Source organism: Siphateles boraxobius, unplaced genomic scaffold, assembly GCF_051911475.1.
Source record: "Siphateles boraxobius isolate OS27281-9 unplaced genomic scaffold, OSU_SipBor_1 151, whole genome shotgun sequence".
In the NCBI taxonomy this organism is placed as follows: domain Eukaryota; kingdom Metazoa; phylum Chordata; class Actinopteri; order Cypriniformes; family Leuciscidae; genus Siphateles; species Siphateles boraxobius.
The window spans coordinates 50,001-71,463 of record NW_027508757.1 but is presented as its reverse complement, the minus strand read 5'-3'; the positions used below and the strand labels follow the sequence as shown (position 1 = coordinate 71,463).

The 21,463-nt window shown below is 39.8% G+C and overlaps 2 protein-coding genes across 5 annotated transcripts in view; both read right to left on the bottom strand.

Moving 5' to 3' along the window:
* Positions 1–237: 237 nt before the first annotated feature.
* Positions 238–3,643, bottom strand: LOC143738763 (uncharacterized). Its single transcript, XM_077230807.1, has 3 exons — positions 3,569–3,643; positions 3,269–3,461; positions 238–2,466 (listed from the first exon to the last, which is right to left on the bottom strand). The coding sequence occupies exons 1-3, from the start codon at positions 3,641–3,643 to the stop codon at positions 1,280–1,282; spliced, it is 1,455 nt and encodes a 484-aa protein (XP_077086922.1). The 3' UTR covers positions 238–1,279.
* ctbp2l (C-terminal binding protein 2, like) overlaps positions 238–21,463 on the bottom strand; it is a 45,033-nt gene continuing 23,807 nt past the window's right edge. For 3 of the 4 annotated variants that reach the window (XM_077230812.1, XM_077230811.1, XM_077230813.1), the window contains 6 exons: positions 19,669–19,883; positions 14,035–14,165; positions 12,921–13,048; positions 8,715–8,829; positions 8,401–8,478; positions 238–3,615 (listed from right to left, as the gene is read on the bottom strand). In XM_077230812.1, coding sequence (XP_077086927.1) covers positions 8,412–8,478; positions 8,715–8,829; positions 12,921–13,048; positions 14,035–14,165; positions 19,669–19,883 — 656 coding nt within the window. In that variant the 3' untranslated portion in view covers positions 238–3,615; positions 8,401–8,411. The remainder of the gene's footprint in view (positions 3,616–8,400; positions 8,479–8,714; positions 8,830–12,920; positions 13,049–14,034; positions 14,166–19,668; positions 19,884–21,463) is intronic. The other variant, XR_013204024.1, reaches the window with a different exon arrangement.

Genomic DNA, 21,463 nt, shown 5'->3' with positions numbered 1-21,463 from the left:
ATATTTAAGAAATATTTGCATGTGTATACTATATATATATTTATATATAAATATTTTATATATAAATACATTTTTCTTAAATATATACATGCATGTGTGTATTTATATATACGAAATAATTACACACTACACACACATTTATTATGTAAACAAACTTATTTTGGATGCGATTAATCGTTTCACAGCCCTTAAAAACATTAATGCAACCAGTCAGAAAATACAATTATAAAGCAGAAACAGTTTTGAACCGGCATGTTTTATTTGATCTGTACTGATGCTAAATGTTCACCTTGAACAAGGAACAAATACAAATAATCACAATAAAACAAACAACTTTTGCTCAGAGAGAATCAGGTCTCGCTTTTCTCTGACAAACACTCCTCAATAGAGAAACCCAATAAAAGAGATTCACACTGGACTATGATCACAGGAACACTGATCTACGGCAATCTAATACAAACCTACCGGAGTTGCACTTTATATTATTTTTTTTATTATAAGTTTTTCCATCTTGAAACGCCATATCAAGAGATATCACTTTATAAAAATACTAACATGAGCAAAACAGCAAAGAGAAAATATGCAGATCATTTGCAACAATTCTTGACGAGATTTGGAGGAGAAAAAAGAAAACTTGTGATTTTCCTGAGTTTATAGCATAACGAAGCCGATGTGAACCAGCGGCCGAAAACACACACACACACAATTTAAAATACGAAATGATCTTCATTTAAACATCATCATCTGCTGGAACTCTGAACCAGAATGAGAGATTCATTAACTGTTCGTTAACAGAGGTCACAGTTTGATGAACACATACACAAAACACACGTGAGAAATATTTTGGTGTTTCACTCCTTGGCTAAAGTCTGAGAGCCCAGACCAATCAGAGCAGAGCGCTGAGCTGTCAATCATCCTGAAGGATGGATCAGTGGGCGTGGCTTTGACTCGCGTCCTATTGCCTGATTTATTTAAATGAAAAGATTCACACTTAAGAGATGAGGAAGAAACAGGCAAGATTGTGAAAAGAAACACGTCAAACTAACAAACTCCATTCAAACTCCATTGTGTTTCTGTTTATGGAGGTAAAAGTGTCTGTCCAATCAGAGACGCTGTGCTGCAGTCACATGACCAAAACATCCTCCAAAACAGTACAAAGAAACGTAAAGAGGTGGAGATTTCAGTCTGTAAAGTTCCTATTACGTGGCTTAACAGTCTGTGTGTGTGTGTGTGTGTGTGTGTGTGTGTGTGTGTGAGAGATGCTAATGTTATTGCTCGGTCAGGTGTTCTCTGCTCTCTCACTGGTTTGGGGATGGTGTGTGTGTCTGTGACGGGTGGGTCCCCGCGGGCAGTGTGTGTTGTGTGTGTCTGTGACGGTTGGGTCCCCGCGGGCAGTGTGTGTTGTGTGTGTCTGTGACGGTTGGGTCCCCGCGGGCAGTGTGTGTTGTGTGTGTCTGTGACGGGTGGGTCCCCGCGGGCAGTGTGTGTTGTGTGTGTCTGTGACGGTTGGGTCCCCGCGGGCAGTGTGTGTTGTGTGTGTCTGTGATGGGTGGTTCCCTGTGGGCAGTGTGTGTGTGTGTGTCTGTGACGGGTGGGTCCCCGCGGGCAGTGTGTGTGTGTGTGAGTGTGTCTGTGACGGGTGGTTACCTGTGGGCAGTGTGTGTGTGTGTTTCTGTGACGGGTGGTTCCCTGTGGGCAGTGTGTGTGTGTGTCTGTGACGGGTGGTTCCCCGTGGGCAGTGTGTGTGTGTGTGTGTGTGTTTCTGTGACGGGTGGTTCCCTGTGGGCAGCGTGTGTGTGTGTGTCTGTGACGGGTGGGTCTCCGCGGGCAGTGTGTGTGTGTGTGTGAGTGTGTCTGTGATGGGTGGGTCCCTGTGGGCAGTGTGTGTGTGTGTCTGTGACGGGTGGTTCCCCACTGGCAGTGTGTGTGTGTGTGTGTGTGAGAGTGTGAGTGTGTCTGTGACGGGTGGTTCCCCACTGGCAGTGTGTGTGTGTGTGTGTGTGTGTGTGTGTGTCTGTGACGGGTGGGTCCCTGCGGGCAGTGTGTGTGTGTGTGTGTGTGTGTGTGTCTGTGACGGGTGGTTCCCCACTGGCAGTGTGTGTGTATGTGTGTGTATGTGTGTCTGTGACGGGTGGGTCCCTGCGGGCAGTGTGTGTGTGTGTGTCTGTGACGGCTGGTTCCCCACGGGCAGTGTGTGCGTGTGTGTGTGTGTGTCTGTGACGGGTGGTTCCCCACTGGCAGTGTGTGTGTGTGTGTGTGTGTGTGTCTGTGACGGGTGGGTCCCTGCGGGCAGTGTGTGTGTGTGTGTGTCTGTGACGGGTGGTTCCCCACTGGCAGTGTGTGTGTATGTGTGTGTATGTGTGTCTGTGACGGGTGGTTCCCCACTGGCAGTGTGTGTGTGTGTGTGTGTGTGTGTGTGTGTGTGTGTCTGTGACGGGTGGGTCCCTGCGGGCAGTGTGTGTGTGTGTGTGTGTGTGTGTGTGTCTGTGACGGGTGGTTCCCCACTGGCAGTGTGTGTGTATGTGTGTGTATGTGTGTCTGTGACGGGTGGGTCCCTGCGGGCAGTGTGTGTGTGTGTGTCTGTGACGGCTGGTTCCCCACGGGCAGTGTGTGCGTGTGTGTGTGTGTGTCTGTGACGGGTGGTTCCCCACTGGCAGTGTGTGTGTGTGTGTGTGTGTGTGTGTGTGTTTGTGACGGGTGGGTCCCTGCGGGCAGTGTGTGTGTGTGTGTGTCTGTGACGGGTGGTTCCCCACTGGCAGTGTGTGTGTATGTGTGTGTATGTGTGTCTGTGACGGGTGGGTCCCTGCGGGCAGTGTGTGTGTGTGTGTCTGTGACGGGTGGTTCCCCACTGGCAGTGTGTGTGTAAGTGTGTGTATGTGTGTCTGTGACGGGTGGGTCCCTGCGGGCAGTGTGTGTGTGTGTGTCTGTGACGGCTGGTTCCCCACGGGCAGTGTGTGCGTGTGAGTGTGTTTGTGTCTGTGGCGGGTGGTTTGGGGACGGTGTGTGTGTCTGTGACTACAATAACCGTCATGTTATTATGTTATGCTGTGTGTGTGTGTGTGTGTCTGTGACGGGTGGGTCCCCGCGGGCAGCATGTGTATGTGTGTGTGTGTGTGTGACGGGTGGGTCCCCGCGGGCAGCGTGTGTGTGTGTGTGTGTCTGTGACGGGTGGGTCCCCGCGGGCAGCGTGTGTGTGTGTGTATGTGTGAGAGATGCTAATGTTATTGCTCGGTCAGGTGTTCTCTGCTCTCTCACTGGTTTGGGGAAGGTGTCTGTGGCGGCTGGGTCCCCGCGGGCAGTTTGTGTGTGTGTGTGTGTGAGAGAGATGCTAATGCTATTGCTCGGTTAGGTGTTCTCTGCTCTCTCGCTGGTTTGGGGACGGTGTGTGTGTCTGTGGCGGCTGGGTCCCCGCGGGCAGTCTGTGTGTGTGTGTGTGTGTGTGTGTGTTTGTGTGTGACATGCTAATGTTATTGCTCGGTCAGGTGTTCTCTGCTCTCTCGCTGGTTTGGGGACGGTGTCTGTGGCGGCTGGGTCCCCGCGGGCAGTGAATGGGTCACTGGCACCAAACCCGCCGGGAAGATCCCAGCTGACGCTCCGACCAATCCTGATGGGAACCTGCGCGAGAGGAAAAACGAGATTTCATCTGAAAGCTGAATAAATAAGCTGTCCATTGATGTATGGTTTGTTAGGATAGGACAATATTTGGCCGAGATACAACTATTGAAAATCTGGAATCAAATAAAAAAAATCAAAACATTGAGAAAATCTGCTTTACAGTTGTCCATTTATGTTCGTGATTGTTTAGCCTTTCTGGACCGAAGAAGAATATGATTAAGAGAAGAAAGTTCAACACTTAACGTCAGCAATAAAACAATTTTTAAAAATAAAACACGAATGTGATATTTATCTAAAGTCATTTTTGTTTATTGTGATGTTGAAGTGGATCACTGAAGGTCAGCATCAAAGGCATTGGTTAATAAAGTGAGATTAAATACATAACGTATATATGTGTAATTGAATTATTGCAGGTTTGCGTAATATTCTGAGATTGCATTTCACTTTTTATTAATTTTGAGTTATACTAAATCTGTTTTTTTTTAAATGGCTGCTCACATTTAATCTAAAACTACAATAACAGTCATGTTTACACAGCGAACACAATACCTGTGAACTTACGATATCTCTCAACATGGGGACAGCAGAACTGCCAGTCAATAAATAAAAAAGTTTAAATATTATTTGAAAAAGTAACTGATATATTTTGTTGTAAATTTAAAATTAATGTGTTACTTTACTAGTTACTTGGAAAAAGTAATCTGATTACATAACCCCCAGCACTGGTCACCATACACAAATATAACATGCACTAGAATCAGCATGAAACAGCCAGCCAGGATCTTACAGTGTTGGGTCAGGGGAAAAAGCTGAAATAAAATAAAATATTTCTAGTTGTATGTCAGATAAAGATTTGTGGAATTAATACATTAATACTATTTAGAGTCCAATAACACTGAAATTGTCCTTAGGCTTCAGTTCGACAGTTCAGTTCAATATTTATATTCTACTTTGATTCAGCTTTATTTAAATTAACAAAAAAATATTTTAATAGTTTTGATCCCAAACTTATCTTTGCCTGATGTCAGATTTATTAATCTGTTAAATATGAATGTAAATGCATGATGCCTCATTCAACATAAACCTAATTTTTCTGTAATTCACACCTAACATTAAAGTTTTTTATTTATATGGTAATAATTCCGCATTAATCTGCAAATTAATATAGAAACAACATAAAGACAGACAGTATATTTAATTGTCACATGCTACGTTAAATATTAAAAAAAAACTTTCATTTTGACAGCATTAGTCATTAATAATCTCTTCAACAACAGGCTGCAGATTCATTTCACACACATAATATCTGAATAGTGTTTCTTAACATTTTGAAATATGGCAACAAATGTGTCTGATGAAAGACAAATAAATAAAAATAAAACTTTGGATGGAATTAGTCCTGATACAAGAAGGTGATAAACAAATCTGTGTATCTTTCTCTTCTCTTCTTCATTTCTAGCTGGTGCACTATTCTAGTTTATATGGAAGCTTGTTTCCGCCACAGAATAAAAAAAAATTAAAGATAACTGTGACTTTATTTCTCAGAATTGCGAGACATTAAGTCAGAATTGCGAGATATAAAGTCAGAATTGTGTGATATAAAGTCAGAATTGCGAGATATAAAGTCAGAATTGTGAGATATAAAGTCAGAATTGTGTGATATAAAGTCTGAATTGCGAGATATAAAGTCAGAATTGTGAGATATAAAGTCAGAATTGCGAGATATAAAGTCAGAATTGCGAGATATAAAGTCAGAATTGTGAGATATAAAGTCAGAATTGCGAGATATAAAGTCAGAATTGTGAGATATAAAGTCAGAATTGTGTGATATAAAGTCTGAATTGCGTGATATAAAGTCTGAATTGCGAGATATAAAGTCAGAATTGCGAGATATAAAGTCAGAATTGCGAGATATAAAGTCAGAATTGCGAGATATAAAGTCAGAATTGTGTGATGTAAAGTCAGAATTGTGAGATATAAAGTCAGAATTGTGTGATATAAAGTCAGAATTGTGTGATATAAAGTCAGAATTGTGAGATATAAAGTCAGAATTATGAGATATAAAGTCAGAATTGTGAGATATAAAGTCAGAATTACGAGATATAAAGTCAGAATTGTGAGATATAAAGTCAGAATTGTGTGATGTAAAGTCAGAATTGTGAGATATAAAGTCAGAATTGTGAGATATCAAGTCAGAATTGCGAGATATAAAGTCAGAATTGTGAGATATAAAGTCAGAATTACGAGATATAAAGTCAGAATTGTGAGATATAAAGTCAGAATTGTGTGATATAAAGTCAGAATTGTGAGATATAAAGTCAGAATTGTGAGATATCAAGTCAGAATTGCGAGATATAAAGTCAGAATTGTGTGATATAAAGTCAGAATTGCGAGATATAAAGTCAGAATTGCGAGATATAAAGTCAGAATTGCGAGATATAATGTCAGAATTGTGTGATATAAAGTCAGAATTGCGAGATATAAAGTCAGAATTGCGAGATATAAAGTCAGAATTGCGAGATATCAAGTCAGAATTGCGAGATATAAAGTCAGAATTGCGAGATATAAAGTCAGAATTGCGAGATATAAAGTCAGAATTGCGAGATATCAAGTCAGAATTGCGAGATATAAAGTCAGAATTGCGAGATATCAAGTCAGAATTGCGAGATATAAAGTCAGAATTGCGAGATATAAAGTCAGAATTGCGAGATATAAAGTCAGAATTGCGAGATATCAAGTCAGAATTGCGAGATATCAAGTCAGAATTGCGAGATATAAAGTCAGAATTGCGAGATATAAAGTCAGAATTGTGAGATATAAAGTCAGAATTGTGAGATATCAAGTCAGAATTGAGAGATATAAAGTCAGAATTGCGAGATATAAAGTCAGAATTGCGAGATATAAAGTCAGAATTGTGAGATATAAAGTCAGAATTGTGAGATATAAAGTCAGAATTGTGAGATATCAAGTCAGAATTGCGAGATATAAAGTCAGAATTGCGAGATATAAAGTCAGAATTGCGAGATATAAAGTCAGAATTGTGAGATATAAAGTCAGAATTGTGAGATATCAAGTCAGAATTGTGAGATATCAAGTCAGAATTGCGAGATATAAAGTCAGAATTGCGAGATATAAAGTCAGAATTGTGAGATATAAAGTCAGAATTGTGAGATATAAAGTCAGAATTGCGAGATATCAAGTCAGAATTGCGAGATATAAAGTCAGAATTGCGAGATATAAAGTCAGAATTGCGAGATATAATGTCAGAATTGTGAGATATAAAGTCAGAATTGTGAGATATAAAGTCAGAATTGTGAGATATCAAGTCAGAATTGCGAGATATAAAGTCAGAATTGTGTGATATAAAGTCAGAATTGCGAGATATAAAGTCAGAATTGCGAGATATAAAGTCAGAATTGCGAGATATAATGTCAGAATTGTGTGATATAAAGTCAGAATTGTGCGATGTAAAGTTGGAATTGCGAGATATAAAGTCGGAATTGCGTGATATAAAGTTAGAATTGCGAGATATAAAGTCACAATTGCGAGATATAAAGTCAGAATTGCGAGATATAATGTCAGAATTGTGTGATATAAAGTCAGAATTGTGCGATGTAAAGTTGGAATTGCGTGATATAAAGTCAGAATTGCGAGATATAAAGTCAGAATTGTGTGTTATAAAGTTCGAATTTCGAGATATAAAGTCGGAATTGCGTGATATAAAGTTAGAATTGCGAAATATAAAGTCAGAATTGAGAGATATAAAGTCAGAATTGCGAGATATAATGTCAGAATTGTGTGATATAAAGTCAGAATTGTGCGATGTAAAGTTGGAATTGCGAGATATAAAGTCGGAATTGCGTGATATAAAGTCAGAATTGCGAGATATAAAGTCAGAATTGTGTGATATAAAGTTCGAATTTCGAGATATAAAGTCGGAATTGCGTGATATAAAGTTAGAATTGCGAGACAAAGTCAAAATTGCGAGAGAAAAAACTAACAATTCTGACTTTTTTTCTCGCAATTCCGACTTTATTTTGCACAATTCTGAGAAAATATGCGTGATATAAACTCACAATTGTGAGTTGTAAAGTCCAATTCCATTGAAAAAAAAGACTGACTTTTTCCCCCCTCAGAATAGTTTATATCTCACAACAATTCTGACTTTATATCACGCAATTGCATATTATAAAGTCATAATTGCGAGATATAAACATGCAATTCTGAGAGAAAAAGTCAGAATTTCAAGTATATTTCTCACAATTGCGAGTTTATATCTGATAATTCTGACTTTACAACACGCAATTGCGACTTTATATCAATCAATTCTGACTTTATATCAATCAATTCTGATTTTATATCACGCAATTGCGACTTTATATCAATCAATTGCGACTATATTTCACACAATTCTGACTTTATATCTCGCAATTCTGAAAAATAAAGTCAGAATTGCGAGATGTAAACTAAGGTCAATTGCGACCTTTTTTATTTTTCATTCTGTGGCGGAAACAAGCTCCATAAGTTTATACTAGTGTATGTCAGGTTGCATGGATAAAAGTGTCTGTTAAAGGAACAAATGTAAATGAACTGCATGAAGTTCTGAGCTTCCTATGAACGTGTAGAGTATGTTTCTGGCATAAAGCGTTATGAGAGCAGAAACACACTGTATCTATTCAACTAAACGCTGAGAGAGGGCTTGAGATGGACAGCAGGAGAGAGAGAGAGAGGGAGAGAGAGGGGGATTAAGAGAGAGAGAGAGAGAGAGAGAAAGAGAATGTTTACCTGCTCTTGGTTTAGGCATTGATTTTGTCTTGGGGGGCGGAGCCAGTCGTGATGGCGTGCAGTGATTGGTTGACGTGGCTGCATGAGAGAAGCAGATGGGGCGGGGCTCAGAGTTAAACTCATGTCATGTGACTCTTTAGGGGTGGAGCTTACAGGGTTTTAAGCGTTAATTATTCATGATGATCATGTTATGGTGACTGTGGTAAAACACAAACATACATCATACGTGCTGGATGAGGGTTAATGACTGCAGATGTGTGTGTGTGTGTGTGTGTGTGTGTGTGTGTGTGTGTGTGTGTGTGTGTGTGTCGTACCTGTATGTGGCGCCGTTGAGCTCAGGATGAACCTGTTGCTCCATCAATCCCCAGGAACCGGAGGACACGAAGAACTCCTTATTAACGCAGTTCCTCAGACTGTCTGGAATACGACCTGACACACAGAGACCGGTTTAAATCTCCAGAGCTCGAGCAAATCATCACACCTCAACTCTGTTTCCTTCTCAAAATGTAAATATATTATACTGTATTATTACTTTGTCTTCTGGGTAAATTTCATCTCCACAAAGCCTGAGCCAATCAATGTAATCCTGATTTTAGAAAGTTCTCTCCTCTGATATAAAGTCCCTTTTTACTTCCTTTAAGAAAATGTAAAAACCTTTCAACCTCAAAGGTTTCAAAAACATATTATATCATTGAGTCTGTAAGGAACCTTTAATTTTTCATATTGAGAAAATAATAATTCTAATAATCTCTTATGATGTCAGTATATCCCCCCTTGTTTTATTTTTTATTTTTCTCACTGTTAATGTCTGTAACCTTTCATTTGCAATAAATAAGCTATATAATCGTCCAGCTCTAATCTGATAAATGCGACTATAAGGCATGGAGATATTATTAACATTAACATCATGATTTGATGTAAAGCTACTATGAAACAATGTGTGTGTTTGTTTGTGTGTGTGTGTGTGTGTGTGTGTGTGTGTGTGTGTGTGTGTGTGTGTGTGTGTGTGTGTGTGTGTGTGTGTGTGTGTGTGTGTGTGTGTGAAAAACTGTCATACAATATATATCAGTACTACGTTTCCATCCATCTATTCTAATGCAAATTTAGCAAAATCACATTAAAAAAAAATTTGCAGAAAAAAAACACTTAATTGAGGTGGATAATATTTTGTGATGATTTTGTTCTCTTGAACACTTGAGATGGAAACACTCCTTTATTCGCAAATGTTTTATGCAATATTAGAATTTTGCAATTCCAACATAGCAATTAAAATCAGCTGATTAATCTATGGGACTGATTTATGTGTGAAAGCTGATTTATGAGAGATGGACTGATATATATGTTGTATAGATGTGTGTTTCACACCTGTGAGAGTTAGATGGACTGATTTATATGTTGTATAGATGTGTGTTGCACACCTGTGAGAGTTAGTTGGACTGATTTATATGTTGTATAGATGTGTGTTGCACACCTGTGAGAGTTAGTAGGACTGATTTATATGTTGTATAGGTGTGTGTTGCACACCTGTGAGAGATGGACTGATTTATATGTTGTATAGGTGTGTGTTGCACACCTGTGAGAGATGGACTGATTTATATGTTGTATAGGTGTGTGTTGCACACCTGTGAGAGATGGACTGATTTATATGTTGTATAGGTGTGTGTTGCACACCTGTGAGAGTTGGACTGATTTATATGTTGTATAGGTGTGTGTTGCACACCTGTGAGAGATGGACTGATTTATATGTTGTATAGGTGTGTGTTGCACACCTGTGAGAGTTAGTTGGACTGATTTATATGTTGTATAGGTGTGTGTTGCACACCTGTGAGAGATGGACTGATTTATATGTTGTATAGATGTGTGTTGCACACCTGTGAGAGATGGACTGATTTATATGTTGTATAGATGTGTGTTTCACACCTGTGAGAGTTAGTTGGACTGATTTATATGTTGTATAGATGTGTGTTGCACACCTGTGAGAGATGGACTGATTTATATGTTGTATAGGTGTGTGTTGCACACCTGTGAGAGTTAGATGGACTGATTTATATGTTGTATAGGTGTGTGTTGCACACCTGTGAGAGATGGACTGATTTATATGTTGTATAGATGTGTGTTTCACACCTGTGAGAGTTAGTTGGACTGATTTATATGTTGTATAGATGTGTGTTGCACACCTGTGAGAGTTAGTTGGACTGATTTATATGTTGTATAGGTGTGTGTTGCACACCTGTGAGAGATGGACTGATTTATATGTTGTATAGGTGTGTGTTGCACACCTGTGAGAGATGGACTGATTTATATGTTGTATAGGTGTGTGTTGCACACCTGTGAGAGATGGACTGATTTATATGTTGTATAGGTGTGTGTTGCACACCTGTGAGAGTTGGACTGATTTATATGTTGTATAGGTGTGTGTTGCACACCTGTGAGAGTTGGACTGATTTATATGTTGTATAGGTGTGTGTTGCACACCTGTGAGAGATGGACTGATTTATATGTTGTATAGGTGTGTGTTGCACACCCGTGAGAGATGGACTGATTTATATGTTGTATAGGTGTGTGTTGCACACCTGTGAGAGTTGGACTGATTTATATGTTGTATAGGTGTGTGTTGCACACCTGTGAGAGATGGACTGATTTATATGTTGTATAGGTGTGTGTTGCACACCTGTGAGAGATGGACTGATTTATATGTTGTATAGGTGTGTGTTGCACACCTGTGAGAGATGGACTGATTTATATGTTGTATAGGTGTGTGTTGCACACCTGTGAGAGATGGACTGATTTATATGTTGTATAGGTGTGTGTTGCACACCTGTGAGAGATGGACTGATTTATATGTTGTATAGGTGTGTGTTGCACACCTGTGAGAGATGGACTGATTTATATGTTGTATAGGTGTGTGTTGCATACCTGTGAGAGATGGACTGATTTATATGTTGTATAGGTGTGTGTTGCACACCTGTGAGAGTTAGTTGGACTGATTTATATGTTGTATAGATGTGTGTTGCACACCTGTGAGAGTTAGTTGGACTGATTTATATGTTGTATAGGTGTGTGTTGCACACCTGTGAGAGATGGACTGATTTATATGTTGTATAGGTGTGTGTTGCACACCTGTGAGAGATGGACTGATTTATATGTTGTATAGATGTGTGTTGCACACCTGTGAGAGTTAGATGGACTGATTTATATGTTGTATAGATGTGTGTTGCACACCTGTGAGAGATGGACTGATTTATATGTTGTATAGGTGTGTGTTGCACACCTGTGAGAGTTAGATGGACTGATTTATATGTTGTATAGGTGTGTGTTGCAAACCTGTGAGAGATGGACTGATTTATATGTTGTATAGATGTGTGTTGCACACCTGTGAGAGATGGACTGATTTATATGTTGTATAGGTGTGTGTTGCACACCTGTGAGAGTTGGACTGATTTATATGTTGTATAGGTGTGTGTTGCACACCTGTGAGAGATGGACTGATTTATATGTTGTATAGGTGTGTGTTGCACACCTGTGAGAGTTAGTTGGACTGATTTATATGTTGTATAGATGTGTGTTGCACACCTGTGAGAGATGGACTGATTTATATGTTGTATAGATGTGTGTTGCACACCTGTGAGAGATGGACTGATTTATATGTTGTATAGGTGTGTGTTGCACACCTGTGAGAGTTGGACTGATTTATATGTTGTATAGGTGTGTGTTGCACACCTGTGAGAGATGGACTGATTTATATGTTGTATAGGTGTGTGTTGCACACCTGTGAGAGTTAGTTGGACTGATTTATATGTTGTATAGATGTGTGTTGCACACCTGTGAGAGATGGACTGATTTATATGTTGTATAGATGTGTGTTGCACACCTGTGAGAGATGGACTGATTTATATGTTGTATAGGTGTGTGTTGCACACCTGTGAGAGTTAGTTGGACTGATTTATATGTTGTATAGATGTGTGTTGCACACCTGTGAGAGTTAGTTGGACTGATTTATATGTTGTATAGGTGTGTGTTGCACACCTGTGAGAGATGGACTGATTTATATGTTGTATAGGTGTGTGTTGCACACCTGTGAGAGATGGACTGATTTATATGTTGTATAGGTGTGTGTTGCACACCTGTGAGAGTTGGACTGATTTATATGTTGTATAGGTGTGTGTTGCACACCTGTGAGAGATGGACTGATTTATATGTTGTATAGGTGTGTGTTGCACACCTGTGAGAGTTGGACTGATTTATATGTTGTATAGGTGTGTGTTGCACACCTGTGAGAGATGGACTGATTTATATGTTGTATAGGTGTGTGTTGCACACCTGTGAGAGATGGACTGATTTATATGTTGTATAGGTGTGTGTTGCACACCTGTGAGAGATGGACTGATTTATATGTTGTATAGGTGTGTGTTGCACACCTGTGAGAGATGGACTGATTTATATGTTGTATAGGTGTGTGTTGCACACCTGTGAGAGTTAGTTGGACTGATTTATATGTTGTATAGATGTGTATTGCACACCTGTGATGGCTCTGCGTATCTCTGTCGCTGCGGCCTCTCTCATCTCTAGAGACGCTTGCTCGCTGTACCAGGCTGTGTGTGGCGTACAGATTAGATTAGGGGCGTCTTTCAAAGGACCCTGCGAGAAACTACACACGCACACAGACACGCACACACACACACGCACACGCACACAGACACGCACACACACACGCGCGCACACACGCACACGCACACACACACACACACACACACACACACACACACACACACACACACAATAGACTTTGTTAGAAATCATTTAAGAAATCAGTGCAACATAAATGAAATCTGCTCTGTGCATTTGTGTCTTTCTGTCACAACAAAAATTGCCACAGAAAAAAATCTCACAGATTCTCTGGTGTAAATAAACCAAAAAATGAGTTTGAAATCATTAAGATTTTTTAGGTTTTCTGCGTTCATTTGATGCAAAATACAGTAAAAATAGTGAAATATTATTGTAAGGTAAATCAGCTGTTTTCTACGTGAATATATAGTAAAGTGTAATTTATTCCTGTGATCAAAGCTGAATTTTCAGCATCATTACTCCAGTCTTCAGTGTCACATGATCCTTCAGAAATCACTATAATATGATGATTTATGATTATATGGTAAACATTTATGATTATTATCAACGTTAAACATATTTTAGTGGAAACTGTGATACTTTTTTAGATTTTTCAGGATTCTTTGATGAATAGAGAGTTTAAAAGAGCAGCATGTATTTTAAATATAATCTTTTGTAACATTATAAATGTCTTTACTGTCACTTTTGGTCAAAATAAATTAAAGCTAATTAATTATTAGCTAACAACAATACATAGAACAATATACAGAATATTCAAATAAAAAAGATAAATTTAAAATATTACAATAATACTATAACAGTATTAAAAGAACACTAATAAAATAACACTGGCAAGGGACACCAGTGACGTAACTATGTCAATTATTGTTAAATATATAGTCCAAAATAAATAGTCCACTTACTTTTAATTAAAGCATTAACACAAACAAAAAAATCATTATTCCCGCCACAAAAGTGCACATTCTTGTACAGAGGATTTTCTAGTGTAAGTTGAGATGATTGTAAGACCTGAAGGGTTCGGTCTCGTGAACATCGAGAGCCGCTCCACGAATCCTGCCCTCCTTCAGCGCCTGAGAGAGAGCTTTCTCATCCACCAGACCTCCTCGCGCCGTGTTCACCAGGAACGCTCCCTGACGCATCTAACACACACACACACACACACACACACACACACACACACGTTTACTTAGCTATCTAAATGGGGACATTCAATAGACGTAATGGTTTTTATACTGTACAAACTGCATATTATATCGCTTTACACTAACCCTACCCCTAAACCTACCCATCACACACACACACACACACACACACACACACACACACACACACACACACACACACACACACACACACACACACACGCACACACGCACACGCACACACACTTTAACCAGAACCCTAAACCTACCCATCACACACACACATTAACCAGAACCCTAAACACACACACACACACACACACACACACACACACACACACACACACACACACACACACACACACACACACACACACACACACACACACACACACACACACACACACACACACACATTAACCAGAACCCTAAACACACACACACACACACACACACACACACACACACACACACACACATTAACCAGAACCCTAAACACACACACACACACACACACACACACACACATTAACCAGAACCCTAAACCTGCCCATCACACGCACACACACACACGCACACACACACACACACACACACACACATTAACCAGAACCCTAAACCTACCCATCACACCACACACACGCACACACACACACACACACACACACACACACACACACACACACACACACACACACACACACACACACACACACTAACCAGGACCCTAAACCTGCCCATCACACACACACACACACACACACACACACACACACACACACTAACCAGAACCCTAAACCTGCCCATCACACACACACACACACACTAACCAGACCCCTAAACCTGCCCATCACACACACACACACACACACACACACACACTAACCAGAACCCTAAACCTGCCCATCACACACACACACACACACACACACACAGACTCAGGTGGGTGTAATGATCCCGTTTCTCCAGAGGGAGGCGGTAGCAGATCACCGGTTACTGATTCCTTAAATGGGTCATAAAATGGTACATGCACTTTTACAAGTTGATTGTACTTAAATGTGTGTTGGTAGTGCCTGTACACAACCATCATATTAGACCCTAAAGATTTATATTAACTTGTACAAAAATGGGATTATATAACCCCTTTAAAGAATCATCTCTAGCCACTCGAGCTGGTTCACAGAATCAAACTGAATTGAACTTTACTTTACGTTTGATAATGTGAGATGAAGGCTGTGTCCGAAATCACCTCCTATACCCTTAAATAGTGCACTGAGCAGACAGCAAGCGGCAACCTTCCCGTCTCTCTCTTGAATCTGACACTGAAGTGACTGAAACTGCAGTTCATCCACTGGCCACTAGAGTCAGACTGAGACTCAATCAGTGGCGGCTGCTGGTCTCTCAAAGAGGGGAAGCTCATTTTCGGCCTACATCATAGAATTGTCCATTTATTTAAACGTAAAATTTGCCCTGCGTTCCTTTCAAGAAAATGCTCTGTGACCCTGTCGTACCAACTAGGCGTCTTTTCCAGTGACAGAGCTAGGCTGCTTAAACGGCCTTGGCCCATTGTGTTACGGGTGTAGGACTGGAGCCGCTTTAAACAGGAGAAGCTCCTCTCTACACCTGCAGATGTAGCTCCAATTGTTGCCACTAATGAGAACAGTTTGTAAAGCTGAGGCATTGCACTGTCCAACTCCATGTTTTTAAGGAACACCAAGCAATCACACAGCTTTCCCCTGTTTACCTGCAAGTCCTGATCTGAAGTTCAGACCTCAGTCTCCCTGAATCAAAGTGATGGCCATAACTTTTCAGGACACTTTGGAAGGGCTCCTCTGGAAATACTTGCCTCATGTCATCAAATTTCCCTGGATTGACTAATTCTAAGAAGAGCATACTTTCCAAATTTGAAAAGTGTCGAGGAATCTGCTCCGAGATGTTATCAAGGGTCGCCATGTACAGATTTCTGTAGCGCTCTTGGGGCTCATGCAATTGGGTCAGATGGCGCTTTCTCATGGGCTCATCTCGTGGGTCTGATGTGAAATCTGCTGTTTTGGCATAAATGCAAGAAGAGACTCAATTATTTTCTTGCAGTAGAGAACATCCATCGCCCTCTGCTGAACAATGTCAAAGATCACAACAGTCTCAGAGAAGATTTGTTCATATTAGGGCTGTCACTTTTGCGAAAAAATCCTGTTCGATTTTTGAGACATATGTGTTCATTGAATCGATTGTAAAATCGATTTTTCCATGTCTAAAGACGTTTCCATTTTCAACAGCAAATATTGACAAATCCACGGACAACTAACAGGCATTAGGACGAATGTAAGGAGGGCGCTTGAGACGCGCACAAGTCAGCAATATTTCTGATGATTTATTGGCGTGAAGTTTTTTGCAAGGTGACAAACAGGAGTGCAACATTCAAGGATTGAAATGGACACACGCCAAATTCGGATAAAAATGAACTTTGGCGGGTAACGCTGTCATATCACGAGCCAATTTTGCGTGTTTCTATGTTTACTCACTTTGCTGGGGAAGTTCGTGTAAGCCAAATCTGCGTGGATTTAGCGCAAATACGCAACTCGTGAGTCCTCATGATATATTAAATACAGCGTATTGCGCAGAATCTGCGCATTTCTGCCTTGCTTGAAAACACACACGTCACTAAGCAACAAGTAACGGTAACAACGCGCTTGTTCACTTGTCTTGCACTGAAGCAATAGCGAATATTAAAAAGCATTTGGTTAACAGAAAAGACATTGTTATTTCCCAACATCCTACATGTTCTGTGCACTGTATTGATCTGTCAAACTAAAACACATTTTTGGTAAAAAAAAAAAAAAAGGCAGTTAAAATCGATTCCCTATTTTCGTTTTCGAAACTTGTGTTGGTTGATCCGATCGATTGTGCTATCGATTTTCGAACGTAAAGTGACAGCCCTAGTTCATATGTGTACAACATGAACACAAACTCAAAATCCTCCAGTTCCCTCATCTTTGGCACAATCCAGTGTATCATCATCCATTGTCGTATCTGCAATGATGTTATCAAATGTCTGCAGGAGGCCATAATAGTTGTTTGCCACAGTGCTCACTATCCGTGATGTGAAATTCCATCGAGTAGGAGCGTTTCTGGGCAACCTTGAACAGCCTGCAGACTCCAGAAAAGACGTCCTCTTTGTGGATCTTGAAAAAAATGTGGCAAACCCAGAGAGTGATGCACTCAGGCAAGCATTAGCCCCGTGTGACAGCACCAGATTCAGTCTGTGTGCATAGCAATGCACAAACATTGCACTGGGGGCTATTGCTTTCACTTTGGCCTGCAGACCATTGAGAGCTGAAGCCATGACAGCAGCTCCATCATAGGTCTGTGCCACAAGCTTATCCTTAAAATTGTAGCCCTGCATGTTCTCATTTAATACATCAAAAACGGACTGAGCATCTCGCCCCTCAGAAACACCAAAAAATCCAATAAAGCGCTCCTGATTTTACCTGCACTATCCACATAGCGAACAATGACAGAGAGTTGGGCACGACAGGATATATCAGTTGTTTCATCCACATGCCATCCAAAAAAGGGAGCATCCTGAATTTCATCTCTGATCTGATCAGAAACGGTGGCTGCAAGAGCAGAGATCAAGTCATTTTGAATAGTATGGGACATACCAGAAAACACAGTTGAGCACTCAAATTGTGTGGACAGGACAGAGTCATATTTAGCTAATGTTTCTGTGAACTCCCTGTAATTCCCCTTGCTGGATGATTCACTACTCTCATCATGTCCCCTAAATGACAGCTCCTGCCGGCCAAGCAAGGATGTCACATCAATAAGGCGGTTTAGGAAGGCCCTGTTTTTTTTTTACTGTTTCATTATGTTTAGCCACTTGAATGCCAGCACCTTTATTGATTGCATGCTCAACCCTGATCCTGCCCATGCAACTTAATCTTGCACATGCACTCACATGTTCACGGCTCTTTTCATGTCTTTTATATGCCCTGTCAAAGTTAGACAGATCTTCAAACCCCACCTTTGACCAAACAACACATCCGTGAGATGGTTTCATTAAGAGGCATGGCCAGCAGTACATTTTATTTGTCACAGCACTTCCAGTCAGCCAGCTAATTTTGTCATACAGGAGAGCTGAAAGGACCTGTTATTTTTCCCTATTTTTTGCACTAAATCAATCTTAGGTGTTGATCTGCCCTTCTGTTTAATTTTAAGCTTTTCCTCGTAAGGAAGACTTTCAAATGACTTCGCCAAAATCAGCTCGACAATATTAGCACTGTCTGACATCGTGTGCAGTTTCACCCACGCTAGCCTTGCTTACTATATGAATGAATGAATGAATGAATGACGATCAAAAAATTTTTATTAAACTCGTTAAAACTCAAACAAGGGATGTGGTGTGTAACTGTGAAATATATAAATGAAAATTGGCAATTTCGCACACAAATATCAAGAAATGGTTTGCAGCAGTTTGTCTTTTGAGAATATAGAGAAATGCACTGTGATGCTACGAGACTGTATGAGAAGGAAATCGAGTCAGCCGACCTGCTATACGTTGCTGATTCAGAACGAACTCGTCTTCGAGATTAACTTGTTCTAACGCATTTTTAGTCAGTTAAATATTAACACAATAGTACATATTTGACCATTATTTTTTTGACATTATACAGGGGAAGCTGAGCTTCCCTTGCAGTCTTAAAGAAATCGCCTCTGGACTGAATCCCACAGACCCGCATGTTAAAATCCCCAACTTTACAGCAGAAAAAAACATGTTTACAGTCTGGTGCAAAAAGTGTTTTTGGCCGATATCACTAATTTAGCCCTTCATGGCGACTGTGAGGGGAGTAAATTTCTATATAACTCATCCGTTTAAATTATATTAAGTCTTAAAGTTGTGCATAATTAAGGGCGTGGCCACTTGAGTGACAGGTGGATTACCACTGATGTCACTGCTAGCCGTTTGTCTGCTGTCTGTTAGCATCACGTCACCTCAGCTAATCCGCCTCGCTGCACATGTTCGTTTATCCGGGAGTGACGCCAAGATGGCGACGGCCGGCTCCGCCCACTTTGGGCTTCAAAAATGCTCTTCAGAAACACTACGAGTGACGTCACACACACTACACCCATATGTTTTTACAGTCTATGGGAGACAGCCATTTGTAGTGGTGTCCAAAACCATAGTGGACATTATCGAGGGCACTTAGTCAACCCCAAAAATGCACTGCAATAACGAGTGTCCAACCAATGTACGCTCAACGGCTAGAGAATTCCCATAATGCACTGACGGTCACCGCAAATTAATTTCCTGTGTCTCGCCAGAAGATGGCGCCCTCAGCTGAATCATCCATCCATCAGTTAGAAGCGATTCATTCAGTTCGGTTCTTTTTGATTCTGTGAACCACCTTGAACGACTACCAGCTTAAAAGAACAATCCATTCAAGACTCGAACATTCCTGCGACTGTGTTGTGCTGTTATTATATTGTACAGAAGTGGAACCTGTTTAATGGTGAAGTCATTGATGAGGTGATGGTTATGTTCGTTCAGGTTGCAGTGCAGCGACACACAGTCGCTCTGGTAAAGCAGGTCCTGAAGTGTGTAAACCCGCTGAACGCCCAGCGATCGCTCCAGCCCGTCCTGCAGGTACGGGTCGTAGAAGATCACGTTAAAGCCGAAGACTTTCGCCCTGACGGCGACGGCCTGCCCCGAACGACCTGCACACACACACACACACACAGCATCCGTCAACGAGGACCTTGGGCAAATTACACTGGTCCTTTTTATACAGACATGTGTGCATGTGTAATATATATATATATATATATATATATATATATATGATTCAAATTAAAAACAGAGATAGCAGCTGGAATATTAGGCTGCTGTCACTTTAAGAGCGAACGCACTGATCTAATATACTGATACTGTTTCACATGCGTTTACTTTCTCAACTGTTCATTTAAGTCATAATCTAATATGTTTACTGGGATACTCGCTATTTATCAATGTTTAAACTTTCATGATGATGCAGCGCTGACTCGTCAACTGTCGCAAGTGTCGTTCAAGTTTGTTCGCGTTCATGCATTGTTAAAATCCATAAATTTATGGAATAAAAAAATTTAAATTCTTTCTTTTTAAGACTTTCTTTCATGGAATAAAAAAAATTATTTTATGAATTCTAACAATGCATGAACTTGAACAAACTTGATCGACACTTGCGACTAAATAAAATAAAATAAAAAATAAATAAATAGAAATTATATGTATGTATTAATTTTTTTTTTTTTGGTTATTCACAGTTACAGGTTTTTCATGTTATTTTACATTAGACATGTAAATTCAGTAATTTTATTAATATTTTCCTATATTTCAAAAATACAGCAAAAATCTGTAAAATAAATGGCAAAACTACTGTAAAATTACAGATTTTATAAAACAGTGTACACACAAATATATTTTAAATATGTATTATAATAATTTAAATATTATACACATATTTTATGTATAATATTTATTAATTTAAAATATAATAACATTTAAATTTTAACATAAAATATTTATATAATTTAAATAATACTTTAAATATATATGTATCTCATTAAAGCATACATTTATACATATATTTATTATTATTATACTACTTTAAATACTATATATGTAGACAGAAAATGTGTGTTCATGTGCTTAGCGAATGAGATCCGATGTCTTTTTTGGCCTGACTGTACAATATGTACATACAGTATTTGCAGAGACTTGCAGTAAATTTTGATTAAAAAAATAATATAAAGAAATAATTGGTAATATTGTGTCTTGATTCGTATATATATATATGAGACAGATCAGAACTGTTTCTAAATTCTTTTTTATATTTATTAGTATTGAAGATCTCAAAACGTCACCCCTCGTTACAATGATTTTGTGATGTAAAGACTGAAAACTGTGAAGTGGACATGATCAGTACCAGCCTGTACCCAGAAAGCAATAGCCGTCATTTCACCGTATAGATTAACTATAGACCCGGTATAGTCCGGCTAAGAGTAACACACTTCTAGTCATAATAACCTTGAATTTGGTTACATGTTGTTTTTGCCGAAATAACTTGCGAGGTGTGTGATATTCCATCATGTAAGCAAAGTCAACAGTGATTACAAGGTGTTTGGTTTCATTTCTTTATGTAATTGATGACTGGTCTATTCCTGGGCTCTGGTTTAGACGTCTATTAACTACTATTAGACGTCTTTTAAACGCAAAATTGCTTGCTGGGTAGTTTGTGTGTGAGAGTGTGTGTGTGTCT